The sequence below is a fragment of the Myxocyprinus asiaticus genome, chromosome 38 (genome assembly GCF_019703515.2).
Source record: "Myxocyprinus asiaticus isolate MX2 ecotype Aquarium Trade chromosome 38, UBuf_Myxa_2, whole genome shotgun sequence".
Lineage (NCBI taxonomy): Eukaryota > Metazoa > Chordata > Actinopteri > Cypriniformes > Catostomidae > Myxocyprinus > Myxocyprinus asiaticus.
In genome coordinates, this window is record NC_059381.1 from 22,462,657 (window position 1) to 22,478,549 (window position 15,893).

General features: G+C 41.3%; 1 protein-coding gene across 7 annotated transcripts in view; it reads right to left on the reverse strand.

Annotated features, from left to right (window-relative positions):
- LOC127428732 (pecanex-like protein 1) overlaps positions 1-15,893 on the reverse strand; it is a 46,014-nt gene that overhangs the window by 20,117 nt on the left and 10,004 nt on the right. For 4 of the 7 annotated variants that reach the window (XR_007895187.1, XR_007895188.1, XR_007895186.1 and 1 more), the window contains exons 2-21: positions 14,567-14,775; positions 11,254-11,359; positions 11,111-11,150; positions 10,887-10,970; positions 8,923-10,623; positions 7,488-7,796; positions 5,441-5,498; positions 5,211-5,352; positions 4,967-5,124; positions 4,698-4,851; positions 4,530-4,562; positions 4,219-4,390; positions 3,670-3,780; positions 3,490-3,581; positions 2,946-3,055; positions 2,706-2,811; positions 2,525-2,617; positions 1,756-1,906; positions 1,538-1,682; positions 1,204-1,381 (exon numbers count right to left, since the gene is read on the reverse strand). Coding sequence is in view for 4 of the 7 variants with exons in the window: in XM_051677301.1 (XP_051533261.1) it covers positions 1,204-1,381; positions 1,538-1,682; positions 1,756-1,906; positions 2,525-2,617; positions 2,706-2,811; positions 2,946-3,055; positions 3,490-3,581; positions 3,670-3,780; positions 4,219-4,390; positions 4,530-4,562; positions 4,698-4,851; positions 4,967-5,124; positions 5,211-5,352; positions 5,441-5,498; positions 7,488-7,796; positions 8,923-10,623; positions 10,887-10,970; positions 11,111-11,150; positions 11,254-11,359; positions 14,567-14,775 (4,152 nt within the window). In the remaining 3 variants the exon portion in view is untranslated. Of the gene's footprint in view, positions 1-1,203; positions 1,382-1,537; positions 1,683-1,755; positions 1,907-2,524; positions 2,618-2,705; positions 2,812-2,945; positions 3,056-3,489; positions 3,582-3,669; positions 3,781-4,218; positions 4,391-4,529; positions 4,563-4,697; positions 4,852-4,966; positions 5,125-5,210; positions 5,353-5,440; positions 5,499-7,487; positions 7,797-8,922; positions 10,624-10,886; positions 10,971-11,110; positions 11,151-11,253; positions 11,360-14,566; positions 14,776-15,893 lie in introns of those variants that run through there. The other 3 variants (XM_051677302.1, XM_051677304.1, XM_051677305.1) reach the window with 3 other exon arrangements.

Genomic DNA, 15,893 nt, shown 5'->3' on the forward strand with positions numbered 1-15,893 from the left:
TGGGAACATTATCAGTCCGAAACTTCAATTTCTGCAACAAAGCTATCATATGGCTTCAGGGCATCTGAAATACAGATGTTGAGTTTAGAATATTGGTTGAGTATCGAGGTTGTGTCCTTTTTGGAGCTTGCCAGATGTGGTCACTATGAACTTTTGTATGGAAAAGAGCTCAAATAAATTTCTCAGAAATTTCAAAAATTAAAAATACTCTTAAATAATAAAAAAATATATAAATATATACAGTACTGTGAAAAAGTCTTAGGCACATAAGATGTTTCACAAAAACATTTGTCTTAAGATGGTTATTTGTATCTTCAGCTTCAGTCAATAGGAAATATACATTTTAGACTCCCCAAACATTGCTTTTGCAAATAGAAGAACATGGAGCCCTGGAACAGATGGCATGACCCCCACAGAGCCCCCCACTGATCATCAAATCAGTCTGGGATTACATGAAGAGACAGAAGTAATTGAGACAGCATAAACAGATAAATGAACTGTGGCGAATACTCCAAGAAGCTTGAAACATCCTATCTGTCAACAATCAAGAAAAACTGTCCAGGTGTACCTAGAAGAAATGCAACTGAAAGTTTTTTCAGTTTTGGGTAAACTATTCAGCAAACATATTCAGCACATTTTACAAAATATGTATTAAGTCACACTTTAGAGGTGACTCTAATAAAAAAATGAATATTTCATAGCCATTTCTTTTTTTTTTTTCAATCCCCTTTTTCTCCCCAATTTGGAATGCCTAATTTCCACTACTTAGTAGGTCCTCGTGGTGGCGCAGTTACTCAACTCAATCCGGGTGGTGGAGGACAAGTGTCAGTTGCCTCCGCTTCTGAGACAGTCAATCCGCACATCTTATCACGTAGCTTGCTGTGGACGACACCGCGGAGATTCACAGCATGTGGAGGCTCATGCTACTCTCCGCGATCCACACACAACTTACCAAGCACCCCATTGAGATTGAGAACCACTAATCGTGACCACGAAGAGGTTACCCCATTTCACTCTACCCTCCCTAGCAACTGGGCCAATTTGGTTGCTTAGGAGACCTGGCTGGAGTCACTCAGCACACCCTGGATTCAAACTCACAACTACAGAAGTGGTAGTCAGCGTCAATACTCGCTGAGCTACCCAGGCCCCTTTCATAGCCATTTCTTAAATATATCTGAGAGGGATGAGAATGTATACTCAGACCTTGCTGAAGAGGATGGACATGCAGTAGTAGTCGAGTAGGAAGGTCTGAGAAAAGTGTGGGTAGTCAAACTGGAAGAAGAGGGCGGTGAAGCACAGAGTGACATACTGCTGAGACGGAACACAGAAGGATGAACGGAGCAGCTTCATTCCAGCCACTGAGATGAACAGAGCACGGCCACTAAAGAAAAAATAGAGATCAAGTTACCACCATTGTCAATTTCTGCTAATATACATTGTGGCATATTTTCAAAAACCAAAGAGTAAGACTAAATAGTGTAAATGGATTTTTCACCATTTACTGCAGTCCAAGACTTTTTAAGGTAAATGTTCTTACTAGGCACCAGGTTTATCATGGTTTTGGCTGACAGTATGAGCTTCAGTGGTGAGGGAGTTGAGCACTACAGCCGGGTAGATGAAATATTTCTCCACACACTGCAGCCAAGCGTACAACTTCTCAAACCACATCAGTTGAGCAGCATCTGAGACAGAGAGGGATCAGTCCATCAGAATCACTCAAAATGTAGTAATGTGTGTGTGGGTTTGTCTACTTACCCCGGACCTCAAACTGGCTGTACTCTCTGGAGCGTAGCACAGGGTGGGACAAGCAGAACCAGGGCAGCTGTTTGCGAAGTTGAGGCAGGAGGTAGTGTGTAAAGAACCCTACCACACCAGCCAAGATGTACAGGACAAAACTAAGAGCAGGCTGTGGGAGATGTCAACAATGCTTTAGATAAGGATTAACAATGTTTATAAGACTAACACCATTTAAACTATAGAACAACCCTAAAACCAAAATCTGGCACATCAACACTAGTGATGTCCAATTCACAAAGCAATAACTGTTATGAGTTATTTCTACTCTAAAACTGATTCTGGACTGACTTTAGTTGCAGACCGTTAAGGGTTAAACAGGGACCTATTGTAAAAACAAAAAAAGGTATTCGTTTGGAACAGAATCAATCCGGATTTCAATTAGGGCGACAGAATCAAACTGGAACACATAAATTTATGTTAAATACAAATTTGCTAAATATATTTTACTTCTGTGAATATTGGAGAGATTTATTTTGATGACTCGAATAAATTGTTTTTTAAACTGGTTCATTGAAACAAACCATCAAAATGAACAGATTCACTAAAATGAACTGGACTTCACAACTCAAACTTTTGACTCATTTGAGAGTGATGATGAACAAGATTACAGCTGAAATCATATTAAATTAGAAAGACTTGTTTTTCATCAGATCAACATCAGTTTTTCTCAAATGACACCATTCACGATTTATTGATACAATGGATAATAATCCTCCGGCATACTGACCTGCAGAGCAATGAAGACGGTGCTGGCACTGATGGCAAAGGTGATAATTGCCATAAGAGGGCACATGACCAGGTCTGAGTGAAGAGATTCTTTCTGCAGAAACACAGAGCAGACATTTAGGAAACATACAAAAAAAATAAAAAAAAATAAAGCAAAGTTAAACAGGGGAGCGTGCTTTTACCACAGAGTTGCGCAGTTTCTCAGGGAGAGGGTCTTTAATCTCTAGTGGGGGCTCCTCTGGTGATCGGCTCTCCAGCTCAGGAAAGAACTTGGAGCAGACCAAAGACCTGCCAGAGAGCAGTGTGGATGTTAGGTATCAATCTCAGAGCTCACATGCAAAGCTGTGTGTTTAGTAATACAGTTAGGAAGTCAGCTGTTTTAGCATGTATAAAAGGGCAGAACTGATAATGGCTATGCTCACCAGAGAATGGTAGGGTCACTGCTTTGCCTGCTCAGGTGATAGGACAAGGCAAGGAGGAGGCCACAGAACACAGAGAAGAGCACTGGGACGTGTGCCTCTCCCCACGGAACCTACACACACACGAACGCACACACAAAATGAGCAAAATAAGCACAGCAAAACAATTCAGTATTTGAAAAATCTTTCAGTGTGCATTATGCCAAATTCTACTGTTACTCAACTGAAACTGCACATTATGCACACTCCATATATTTAGGCATTCAGCACATTCACGTTGATTGACTCCCCAAATGGAAGTACTTTGCATATTTAAACTGTTTATGCTGTATTTTAAACATTTTGTATTGTCTTAATGTTCCTACAACTTTGCATGTTTTGTAAATCTATATTGTGTTTATTATGTGTATACTGTGCATTTGCATATTGATTATATATAGTACACCATTGCATTGCATGGAACACGCTCACAATCACTCATCATTACACTTGTGTGTATGGTGGATTGCCAAAGTGATTTAATTCAAACTTGTCCAGTCCCACTTACATTGATGGCACCAAGGCAAAATCCATAAACCAGAGCTGCCACCAGCACACTCCGCAACAAGCTGTAGACTGATGACAGGGGGCTTGTGGTGGCTGAAACAGGAATACACATAGACAGTTAGTTGATATACTTGACTAAAATTCACACCAATGAAGAAAATTTGCATAACCACAGTCTCACCAGTTCCACCAAAAATGTGCATGTCCACCTGTTCCAGCAAGCACATGAGGAAGGTGTTGACCTGAGGTAGAAGCCCGAACAGGAAGATGATCGGAAAACAGAGGCTAAAGACTGGAGAGAATTTTTTATTTAGCAATTATGCCATTGTTAAAATATAAACAATTATATTATGAACCATGAAAAGATTTTGGTAACTCTTTACAATAAGGTTCCATTTGTTAAAATTAGTTAACAACATTAGGTATCATGAACAATACTTAAGCATTTATTAATTCTAATGTTAATTTCAACACATCCTAACACATTTTTTTAATTAAAAGTTGTATTAGCTATATTAGTTAATGCACTATGAACTAAAATGAACTAACAGTGAACAAATTAATTTTTATTAACTAACATTAACAAAGATGAATAAATGCTGTAAAAAAATATATTGTTAATTGCTTGTTCATGATACCTCATGCATTAACTAATGGTAACGAATGGAACCTTACTGTAAAGTGTTACAAAGATTTTAATAGCACTGTTTTTAAGTGATGGTGAGCACACCTATGAGCATGTCTCTAGCATAGAGAAGGAAGTGGGCAGAAAAGAAAGTGACACCGTAGAGGGTAAAAGGTGGCAGACTGTCTGAGTGGCCGACCAGGTCAAACACCCAGATTAGCACACAACACAGGCAGAAATACACCGGTCGACTGTACACAATGATCCAGTTATGGCCCTGCAATGCAGAAAGCAATTCAAAGTAATTTCGACATACATTTCCTTTAGCATTCTTAATCAATTTCCATTTGATATCTGCTATCCTGGTCTGACTCAATGAGCAAAGTAAAAGACTGACACACAGCTGTAATACTCACATGCATCGGAGATGCTGCATCAGGTTGGACACTCTGAAGGGGATAAAGAAAAAAAAAAATATGACCAAGAATAAGATAAATGAAAACTGGGAAATATATTATCAGAAAAATATGAGACACAAATAGCAGAAAATGCTAAAACAAGACAAATTAAACTCTCACACTGACCTTCAGCAAAGAGTACTGACAGCTGGCAATGACCAGGCAGAACTGGAACACCCAGATGTCTCTAAAGAAGCCCTGGAGAAGTAGCAGGAAGCCGAGGAAAGCCACTAAGCTGGCCAGCACCACTGCAAACACGTTCTCCCCCACACGCCGATTCCTATGGCAGTCACACAGGTTACAATACATACTGTATCAAGCATATTAAGATACATCAGGCTCATGAGCCACTACATGGTCTTCTGTGGATGTACAGAAACTCAAAAAAATCCTACCTGTCTAGTAAGGCCAATAATGCCAGCCTGTCGTAACGAACTCGTAGCCACTTTCCCGGCAACACCCAGAATCTGTAATACTGTTTAGGCTTGGCCTTCTCTTCAATCATCAGCGTGTTCTCCTGGGATTCATGAGGGGACTCGTGATCTAGGTCAAACTTCAAAGAGAAGAAAGAAAACATTGACAGAAGCACCAGGATTTAATTATCATGTATTCTGATGGCTGTAAAGAGTTGAGTTATACCTCTGGCATATCTAGGGGTAACCTGCGGACCTGCATGCCCTGGAGGACCACCGGTCTGGGTTGCAGCATGGACAGAACTGGTGCCACCTCCTGAACATCAGTGGAGGTAAAGCTGGAGGATTGTGACTGCCGTTCACGCTCCCTGAGCCAATTAAAAGGTCAGAGGCGTAAAACACAAGAGCCAGACTGGCAGACAACATTATCCAAATGATGCACGCATTGAAACTTACTGCACAGGGTCTTCATATCCTCCTCCAGCAGGTCCAAAAGTGTAAGACCTCTTTACGCCTGAAATCAAATGACACTTTAAATTACTGAAACACCACCAATTGAACCCCAGTTGTGAAATTTGTTCACAATGCACACAAATCCGATATGGTTTTCAAATCCAATCTTTAGGGTGGACCGCTCGGATGTCCATTTAGCAAGTGATGAATTATAGTTTGTTCCCTCTGCTCATGCGCATTGTGACATTGCGCCATAGTGCTAAACTCAATAGACGCATAATTAATGCATATACTCCAAAAATGCTGACTCGTTCACTCATTCACTATACTGTACAAAGTGAAAGTGAATGTCATATAAGTGCTATATGAGGAAAGAGTGAGTGAAAGTGCATTCAAACACTTTATGACGTAACATACGTATGTCGCGAATTAACGAAAATAACTAATAACAGTGGCAAGAAAAGTATGTGAACCCTTTGGAAATACCTGCATTTATGTATAAACTTGTCTTAACATCTGGTTTGATCTTCATCTAAGTTACAATAATGAACAAACTAAATCTGTTTTAACTTATAGCACACAAATTATTGTATTGTTCTTGTACATACAGCTCTGGAAAAAATTAAGAGACCACTGCAAAATTATCAGTTTCTCTGGATTTACTATTTATAGGTATGTGTTTGAGTAAAATAAAAAAATTAGTTTTATTCTATAAAATACTGACAACATTTCTCCCAAATTCCAAATAAAAATATTGTCATTTAGAGTATTTATTTGCAGAAAATGACAACTGGTCAAAATAACAAAAAAGATGCAGTGTTTTCAGACCTCAAATAATGCAAAGAAATTTCATATTCATTTTGAAACAACACAATAATAATGTTTTAACTTAGATTTCAGAAATGAATATTTAGTGGAATAATGCTGATTTTCAATCACAGCTTTCATGCATCTTGGCATGCTCTTGACCAGTCTTTCACATTGCTGTTGGGTGACTTTATGCCACTCCTGGCACAAAAATTCAAGCAGCTCAGCTTTGTTTGATGGCTTGTGGCCATCCATCTTCCTCTTGATCACATTCCAGAGGTTTTCAATGGGGTTCAGGTCTGGAGATTGGGCTGGCCATGACAGGGTCTTGATCCAGTGGTCCTCCATCCACACCTTGATTGACCTGGCTGTGTGGCATGGAGCATTGTCCTGCTGGAAAAACCAATCTTCAGAGTTGGGGAACATTGTCAGAGCAGAAAGAAGCAATTTTTCTTCCAGGATAACCTCGTGGCTTGATTCGTGTGTCCTTCACAAAGACGAATCTGCCCGATTCCAACCTTGCTGAAGCACACCCAGATCATCACCGATCCTCCACCTGGTTGCCAAATGGTTAGACGGAGACATAGAAAGGGGCCTTCAAGCCACAGTGTCTCACACCCACTGTGAAATTTGGTGGAGGATTGGTGATATTCTGGGGGTGGTTATTTCTCCCAAATGAGGATAGACCAGTTATTAAATCCAAGGGTTCACTTTTTCCACAGCACTTTGAATATTTAACACATCCCATTAAACAAAGACATGAAAGATTTTAATTGTTTGTGTGTTGTTAGCTTAAGCACATTGTGTTTGTCTATACTTGTGACTTGGATGAAGATGAGATCACATTTTATGTCTAAATAATGTAGAAAACCAGCAAATTCCAAAGGGACAACATACTTTTTCTTGCCACTTTATAATCCGATCTGACCATTCTGAATGAGACAATAATTTGATTTCACACAACATACGAATGTGCTTTGGATCAGGTTTGTAAAGATGAATTTCATGTGTTTTTTTGTTTTAGTTTTTTGCCATTTAGACTTCAAATAATTAAACGGATTTGAATTGAAACACCAAAATAATTGTTTTTTTTTGTCAGTCTGAACAAAGCCGTAGAAACACCAAACATCTACTTCCTTGTATACCTTATACATGGCGAATAAAGTTATAAAGTCTAAAGAAGCGAGTGGAAGTGATGTTTGTTCTTTTCTGCAGATGATTTAAAGCACAAATGATTATTTACCGCTCTCATCGTAAAAGTAGTGCACAGCTCCCTCTGAAGTGTCATCAAAGGTGGATGCTTCATGAACACCACTGCGGGGTGGGAGAAGCAGCAGGGAGGAGGCGGCAAAGTGCAGAGCAGAGGGGAGCGTTCGTGTACGAGAGTGAGAGGAAGTGCGGACTCTCTGGAGGTCCTGAAGACTAGGGGGAGAGCCCATGGCAGAAGGGGGTGGGGTGGGATTACTGCCTGCATTATGTCGCCTGCGAATGGCCCGTGCTCTCTTTACACTGCTCACAGAGTCACGTTTACTACCCTCCTCTGGGGCCAGAGCTGGATGTGTGAAAGTAACAGGTACAGTTTAGAAATGGCATAAAACATGCACTACTGCTCAAATTATTATGAAGCTAATCAAGTAACATAGTTACAGAAAATGATACCTGCATAAGCTACCCAAATACAATTTAATGGTGATGCATAAAAGGATGACAAGTTTGACAGAGCTGATGGACTAACATTACTTTTCAACCCCCGCTGCATGCAGCAGTAAGAGAGAGATAGAAGCAACAAAAAAAAAAAAAAATGCATAATTTAATAATGAAAGATCTCACCATTTAATATTCAGATTATAGTGGCCTATTCTAAACTATTTTTTCAGCCAAACCATTAGGGTGAATTAATACCACATGGGTATGAAAGGCAGCATAGGTCCACATAAATAACTAAAACAAAATGAACAAGAACTGATATGATGATCTATGTCCAAGCTTAACCATTAGTTGATAAGATCATAATAATTAAAACCAGCCAGGAATATATTTTAATTATCTTAATATTTTTGTAGAATGTCAATATTTTAAAAAGATAGTTCACCCAAAAATGAAAATTGACTTCTACACAAAAGGAGATTTTAGGCAGCATGTTAGCCTAAGTCACCATTCACTTTCTTTGCATCTTTTTTCTATACAAAGAAACTGAATGGTGACTGAGGCTAGCATTCTGAGTAACATTTCCTTTTGTGTTGCACAGAAGAAAGTCATATGGTTTTGGATGACATGAGGGTAAGTAAATGACACAATTTTCCTTTTAGGATTAACTAAAAAAATTATAATAATAATATTCTGCACCTTTTATTAAAATGCCTGATTAGTCAGACTAGATCACTTAAACATAAATGCTCATTCACATGTGCGGACATGCTTGAAATGTTCTCCTATCCCTTTTGCCGTTAAATGAACTGCATTAACTTGCATATAATCCTACATCTGAACACTCCTTGTTAATCATTGAGAGAACAGAGAAAACAAGTTTGCTTAGAGCAACATGTAGCTAATCTGAATTTATCCCAATGCCAGAAGCTATGCAAGTCTCTAATTATTTTTTTAATCCAAGAAATAATAAAGCTATGGTTTTACTGAAAAGCAGCAAAATAGCTAGAACAAATCTATATGCTCCTCACCTCCTCCAACTGCCCCCTCTTCCAGCAGCTCTCCTGCTCTCCAGCCTGTCTGGTTCCCAGCCCAGGAGCCTCCATGGGAGTCTAGTCTATGGTGGGCCCTGGAGAAACCCTCTGAGTGCATTGTCCGAGCCTCCAGGTCTGACTTAGAGATGGTAAGAGGACGTGGGGCAGGTGTGGAGGAAGGGGGTAAAGGCAGCAGAGTAGAGGCAAGGGTCCCTGTGTTGTTGGAATTCCCTCCAGCTCCATCCATGCTGAGCACTCTGGCATGAGTCTTGGCACTGGCTGTGCTGGCTGAGCGCTGAGCACTACGAGTATGGGTGGGGCCTACAGTATCAGGATCCTCTCCAGGGCTAGGTAGCTGAGGGACTGGGCCAGTTTCTGAGGCATTAGCCAGATCGGGGGAGTAACAGGAGGTAGAGGAGCTTGAATCATCATCTTCATCGTCGTCTTCATCGTCTGAGCTGAAACGACGTTGGGAGCCTATACTAGAGCCGGCACTCATGTCGCTGCCATCATCTTCATCACTAGAGTCCTCAAACAAGCTCTCACTGTAGGCTTTGGCACCCAGCCGACTGCGTACAGGGATGTAGTCTCTGTGTTGGCCACGGTTGTGGTGCCGGCGGTAGGAGCCACAGTCAAAACTGCTACTGCCAGCAGTGCCTCGTTTGCGCGGAGCTTTCCTGCGGCCGGGGCGATGACCCACACTACCTCCAGCACGTAACAGCTTCAGATCTTTAGGTCGCACTACCTGCTGCTGGGCTTGGAGAGATGGTGGTTCTGCTAGGAGGTAGGATGGGGCAGAAACAGGCAGAGCAGGCTCAGAGCAGACCAAGCCAAGTGCCAAGCCCGAAGGTACAGAACTAGCCTGGCGCGGTGGAGGGAGAGGGGGTATGGGGATACCTCCATCAAGATCACATGGATCAGATGGCCCACTGCTAGATGGTGATGAGTCCTGCAAGGAGGGCTGTGCAATGTCTGTAAGCAAAGGGGGGAGGTCCTCTCCCTCCACCAGAGTTCTGTCCAGGCCCTGGGCAGAGGAGAGCTCTTTGGTGGGTGAGCGTAGCAGCACGCTGTCTGACAGGTCATCCGTGTCGCTGCCCCCCTGCAGCACATCTCCTGGCTGCTGAAAGTGGCCTTTACACTGAAGCAAAGCTGTGGAGGGAGCATTAGACAAAGGCTGATGTGTCTTACCTAGTGAGGGGCTCTCAAGCTGGGTTGAGTCAGTTTTCTCACTGCGGTAGCTACTGACTGTACTGAGAGTCTCTCTGTCTGTGGTAGCTCCACCTCCACTAAAGCAGCTGTCAGTGGAGCCTGCAGCCAAGGCCACCCCCGTGCGGCTGCCTGGGTGCCCGGCACCGGGGGCAAAAGTGACAGGGTCCAGGCCCAAACCCAGCAAGTTCTCACTCAGCTCCTCGCTCAAGCTACTCTTAATAAGAGGGCTTAGCGGAGCATCTCCGAGGCTTTCCGACTCAGCCGAGGGTCGGAGGGGGGGGTAGCCCCTGAGCCCCTCTCCCTTAGAGCTCTGCTGCTCCATACCTCTGTTCTCCACCTGCTCTTTCTCATCTCCATCTTCTTGGCTGGAGGGGGATGGGGGGATGGAGGGACAGTTTGTTGAGTGCAGGCTACCAAAACCTGCTGACATTACGTCACCCACTCCAATTAGACCTCTGTAATCCCTAGCGATGCAGGATGGCGTCACACCTGCAATGACAAAAGTGACTAAGTTAAAACAGAGCACAGTGGGGATGTTTCTTTGTACATGTGGCATAAGACAGTAGTAGTACCACTCTTAAAAACGAATTCATTATTTTTATTAAGCCATCAATTTGCTCTTGCATTTCCTTGTTCAAACTAACATCAACCTTCAGTGTTTACACTAAGATCAATATTATTGTCAAATGGGAATCTGAGGAATAGTGCTTAGTGGTGCTATTGTAGTGCAGCAGTAAAGGATAGGTTCTTACTAGAATAATCCTGAGAGTTGTGCTGAATGATGTCTCTATGTGCAGAGGTCACTATCACATTACTACTCTGCTCTTGCATGAGGTCTGGAATGTTAGACATTATTAAAGAGGCATCAGAAAAGTACTGACAAGTTAAACAAAAAGCTTAACCAGCTCATGTCAAGAAAAACTAATTGGGTTTGGGATTACAAATACGGTGTACCAAAAAACAACAAACAATGTACCCTTTGAGCCTCCAGGGTCTTCAAGCTGTGGTAAAAATTCCTAGGCAAAGGAAAAGAAAACAAATGAGAGGAAATTCCTATGAGAAAGAGAGTAACAAATAACGATTAAGCACAATGATGTTTAGCTTTAACAATATCCTCACCGAAACCTGGTTAAAACCAAACAGAGAATGCTGGGAACTGCAGCGTACAGGAGGGGTGGAGTTCACCTTTCGGAACACTGTCATTTCCACACCAACACCACTGTCCCTGTGGGCACAGGCATGCAGACAAGAGCTAAAAACTGACTGCTCGACACCATTAACAGCTGTTCACCAACTGCAAATCCCCAAAGACTGTCTGACTCTGAGAGTAGCATGATGCTTGCAGTTTTCTATGAAATAACTTATGCTGACTTATAAGTTGGGGTGAGACAAATCAAAGAGCTTGTCCCCCTTTTCTAAAGAGCCAATAGCCTTTAGTTTATGTGACAGCTATGAACAAGATTTGCTACTTGTTCATATAAACCTGAAATAGGAGATATTAGGAGGGGATAAATTCTCATTCTATGCAGCTTTTTATTGGACGAAATGAGTTCAACATTTGTGGTCTGTTTTCCAGGAAGAGCAAGACTTTATATGATCTATATATCTCTGCTAAAAAGCTAGTTGTCAGCTTTTTAGGAGTACCTTAGCACAGTGGAATAAATGTGAAATAAACTGTATTAAACCTTATGCTGCCTCTGAAACACAAATACATTTTTTTTTTAATTTTTGAATGACTTGAAATCATGGTAAATTATATCTGTGAATATATATATGTACTATTTCATGGAATATTTGAAAAAGGTTATTTACAGTGCATCTGGAAAGTATTCACAGCGCTTCACTTTTTCCACATTTTGTTATATTACAGCCTTATTCCAAAATGGATTAAATTCATTATTTTCCTCAAAATTCTACAAACAATACCCCATAATAACAACGTGAAAGAAGTTTGTTTGAAATCTTTGCAAAATTATTAAAAATAAAAAACGAAAAAAATCACATGTACATAAGTATTCACAGCCTTTGCCATGACGCTCAAAATTGAGCTTAGGTGCATCCTGTTTCCACTGATCATCCTTGAGATGTTTCTACAACTTGATTGGAGTCCACCTGTGGTAAATTCAGTTGATTGACATGATTTGGAAAGGCACACACCTGTCTATATAAGGTCCCACAGTTAACAGTGCATGTCAGAGCACAAACCAAGCCATGAAGTCCAAGAAATTGTCTGTAGACCTCCGAGACAGGATTGTATCGAGGCACAGATCTGGGGAAGGGTACAGAAAAATTTCTGCAGCATTGAAGGTCCCAATAAGCACAGTGGCCTCCATCATCCGTAAATGGATGAAGTTTGGAACCACCAGGACTCTTCCTAGAGCTGGCCGCCCAGCCAAACTGAGCGATCGGGGGAGAAGGGCCTTAGTCAGGGAGGTGACCAAGAACCCGATGGTCACTCTGACAGAGCTCCAGCGTTTCTCTGTGGAGAGAGGAGAACCTTCCAGAAGAACACCCATCTCTGCAGCACTCCACCAGTCAGGCCTGTATGGTAGAGTGGCCAGACGGAAGCCACTCTTCAGTAAAAGGCACATGACAGCCCACCTGGAGTTTGCCAAAAGGCACCTGATGGACTCTCAGACCATGAGAAACAAAGACTGAACTCTTTGGCCTGAATGGCAAGCGTCATGCCTGGAGGAAACCAGGCACCACTCATCACCTGGCCAATACCATCCCTACAGTGAAGCATGGTGGTGGCAGCATCATGCTGTGGGGATGTTTTTCAGCGGCAGGAACTGGGAGACTAGAGGGAAAGATGAATGCAGCAATGTACAGAGACATCCTTGAAGAAAACCTGCTCCAGAGTGCTCTGGACCTCAGACTTGGGCAAAGGTTCATCTTCCAACAGGACAACAACCCTAAGCACACAGCCAAGATAACAAAGGAGTGACTCCGGGACATCTCTATGTCCTTGAGTGGCTCAGCCAGAGCCCAGACTTGAACCCGATTGAACATCTCTGGAGAGATCTGAAAATGGCTGTGCACCGACGCTCCTCATCCAACCTGATGGAGCTTGAGAGGTCCTGCAAAGAAGAATGGCCCAAAAATAGGTGTGCCAAGCTTGTAGCATCATACTCAAAAAGAGCAAATGCTGTGAATACTTATGTACATGTGATTTTTTTTGTTTTTTATTTTTAATAAATTTGCAAAGACTTCCAAACAAACTTCTTTCACATTGTCATTATGGGGTATTGTTTGTAGAATTTTGAGGAAAATAATGAATTTAATCCATTTTGGAATAAGGCTGTAACATAACAAAATGTGGAAAAAGTGAAGCGCTGCGAATACTTTCCGGATGCACTGTAGTTTGTAAGGACATATCAGGGCTCTACACAAAAAAAATGTATTTAGGAAAAAAATTTAAAAGAATAATGACGGATAAAAATAATATGATGATTATAAAACAATGTTTGTTTATTTTTTGGAATGTGCATTGACCTGGAATTTGCATAAGCGCGATTCCATGCAGCTGCTTGGTAGTCTCATTCAACAGGATATGCAGTTTTAATAGGTTTTTGCAGTCTGGCAGTGAGTGGTTATAATATTACAATGCGCACCTCCGTTAGAAGCAGAATATTGTAAGTTTGGTGCGCTGTCACCCAAAGAGGCTCTTACTGTTAGAGTGACATTTCATGGTTATTTTTTTATGTTTGAGATTTTGCTTATCACGTTGAGTTAGACGAGGACGCTGACATGCTGTTTATTGGTATCGCGCATTTAATGGATTCATGCATTTTTATTTGACACGCTATTTTTCTCAAAAACTTGCATTTGAGCGCAAGGTTAAGACATCATCCATCAAAAATTAATTATTCAAAACGCTATCCGTCATTTTGACAGATAGGCCTACAAGCAAGAATCTCCGCTTAAACCATTTTCACATGGTATATCTTCACTATCTCTCAGTCTATGCGTACGTGTGAAAGAGAGAAGAGGAGAGCACTCGCAGCCGTGTGAGACTGAGAAAGCAGCGCTTTGAATGCAAAACTAACTAACGTGCCTCTTTTAAAAGTACTTGGTATATGATGCAAGATGCATCAGGGAGTTTTTATTCTGATTGTAGGTTGCAATAATAAGTTCATAACTTTAGGTGTAAGATCATCTGTCACTCGCACCGGTGCAGCCAAATAACTGTCCAAATTCGCACGCAGTAATTTTCACTCGCGAATGCTGGAGCTCTGCAAATTCCATGGCACACCGGCCCACCTGCCACGGTACACCAGTGTGCCGCGGCACAGAGTTTGAGAACCACTGCCCTAGCATATAGATGGCCTCAGATCCAACAGACATGGGCTTAAAGCCATAAATCTCCAGTTTTTACTTCAAAAGGGCAACAAAGTGTATGTAGTACTAAAGACAAAAAGGTTTTCTGTACCTGTGTTGGCTTCCATCGTGAGCTCCTGAGCCTTCCTCCCCTTCTTCCACTCTCTTGGGGTCTGTGGTGAACGAGGCCTGCCTCTTCTCCACAATCTCGCCCAGGTCAAACATGGTGTGTAGCCGAAAGTTCACTGCTTTTATGGCAGTGAAGAAGGCTGCTATCACCGCGCAGTACACACCAGCAACCACTAAACTGGGAGGAAGGGCCTGAGAGGAAAAGTGTTGAGCACATAAACACACGCATACTCATCAGTCAACCAATACGCATAAATGGTACTAGGGAGAATAATTTATAACATTACCGAGGTGGCTGGCACGACTGCCAATGTCTACTGACATGTGGAAAGAAAACAAAGAAAGGTGTGTAGCCAACAAACTAGAAAGTGAAAGGCAGTTTCGCACAGGACCCGAAAACTGGTAAAATCACACATGGCTACTGCTTTCCCCTTTAGTTTAAGCATATGTGCATCGCGGTTTCAGGAGCAGACGGTGCCGTGGTTAATTATGGACTTGAACCAAGTCACCCACATGTCATGAAATAAACATATCACGAAATAAAAATAGCAAACAATAGTATTAATATTAGGTTATTAAGCAGGATGGCTTCAGCTCTAAGATGTAAGGTGGGAAATAGGACTCTCTGGGTCAGCCAAACAGTTGGAGGCGTCGGTGTGGTAGTCAAGGTGGGTCAAGCTCATGATTGGGGTGGAGACAGGCCTGCTATTAAGTCTTTCAGGCATAATGTATACACACATGAAGGCTATTATTTCTGTAGTCTCTTGTAGTCTATGCGTGTTGTCAGCTTGAACTTAAAGCCCCTTCTAGGAGGTCCATAACTGCTTAATGAATTAACTTTTTAAATAACCTAATCGGTAAATTGTTACTCCTAAAGCAGGCAGCAACACTAATCCGATAAAATAAAACAGCACTTATTTATTATCGATTTTAATGTATTTTCAACGAATTGACAAACTGTTTAAAATACATTATTTTCCAGCATATTTCCAATTTTCACAACATTCAACCATGTACAATAAAATGTTAGGATATTATGGGCAGCGAAATGTTTTATTCATGATTTAATTATAGACTTTAAAATGTATTATTCATTAGCAGAGTTTGTGTATGATGCTAAACTTCATGTAACAAGTTGAATTTAGTTGGTTTTGATGTTTTATTTTTGTAAACCACAGGGTAACATATTAACTTCATGTTTTTTTATATGTCGATTGAGCTTAACTTTTTCATTTAGGAATATACCATTGCATGTAAGGTCATTTAAATTAATTTAAATTAATTTTGTTATTAACATTTTTATTGATTCA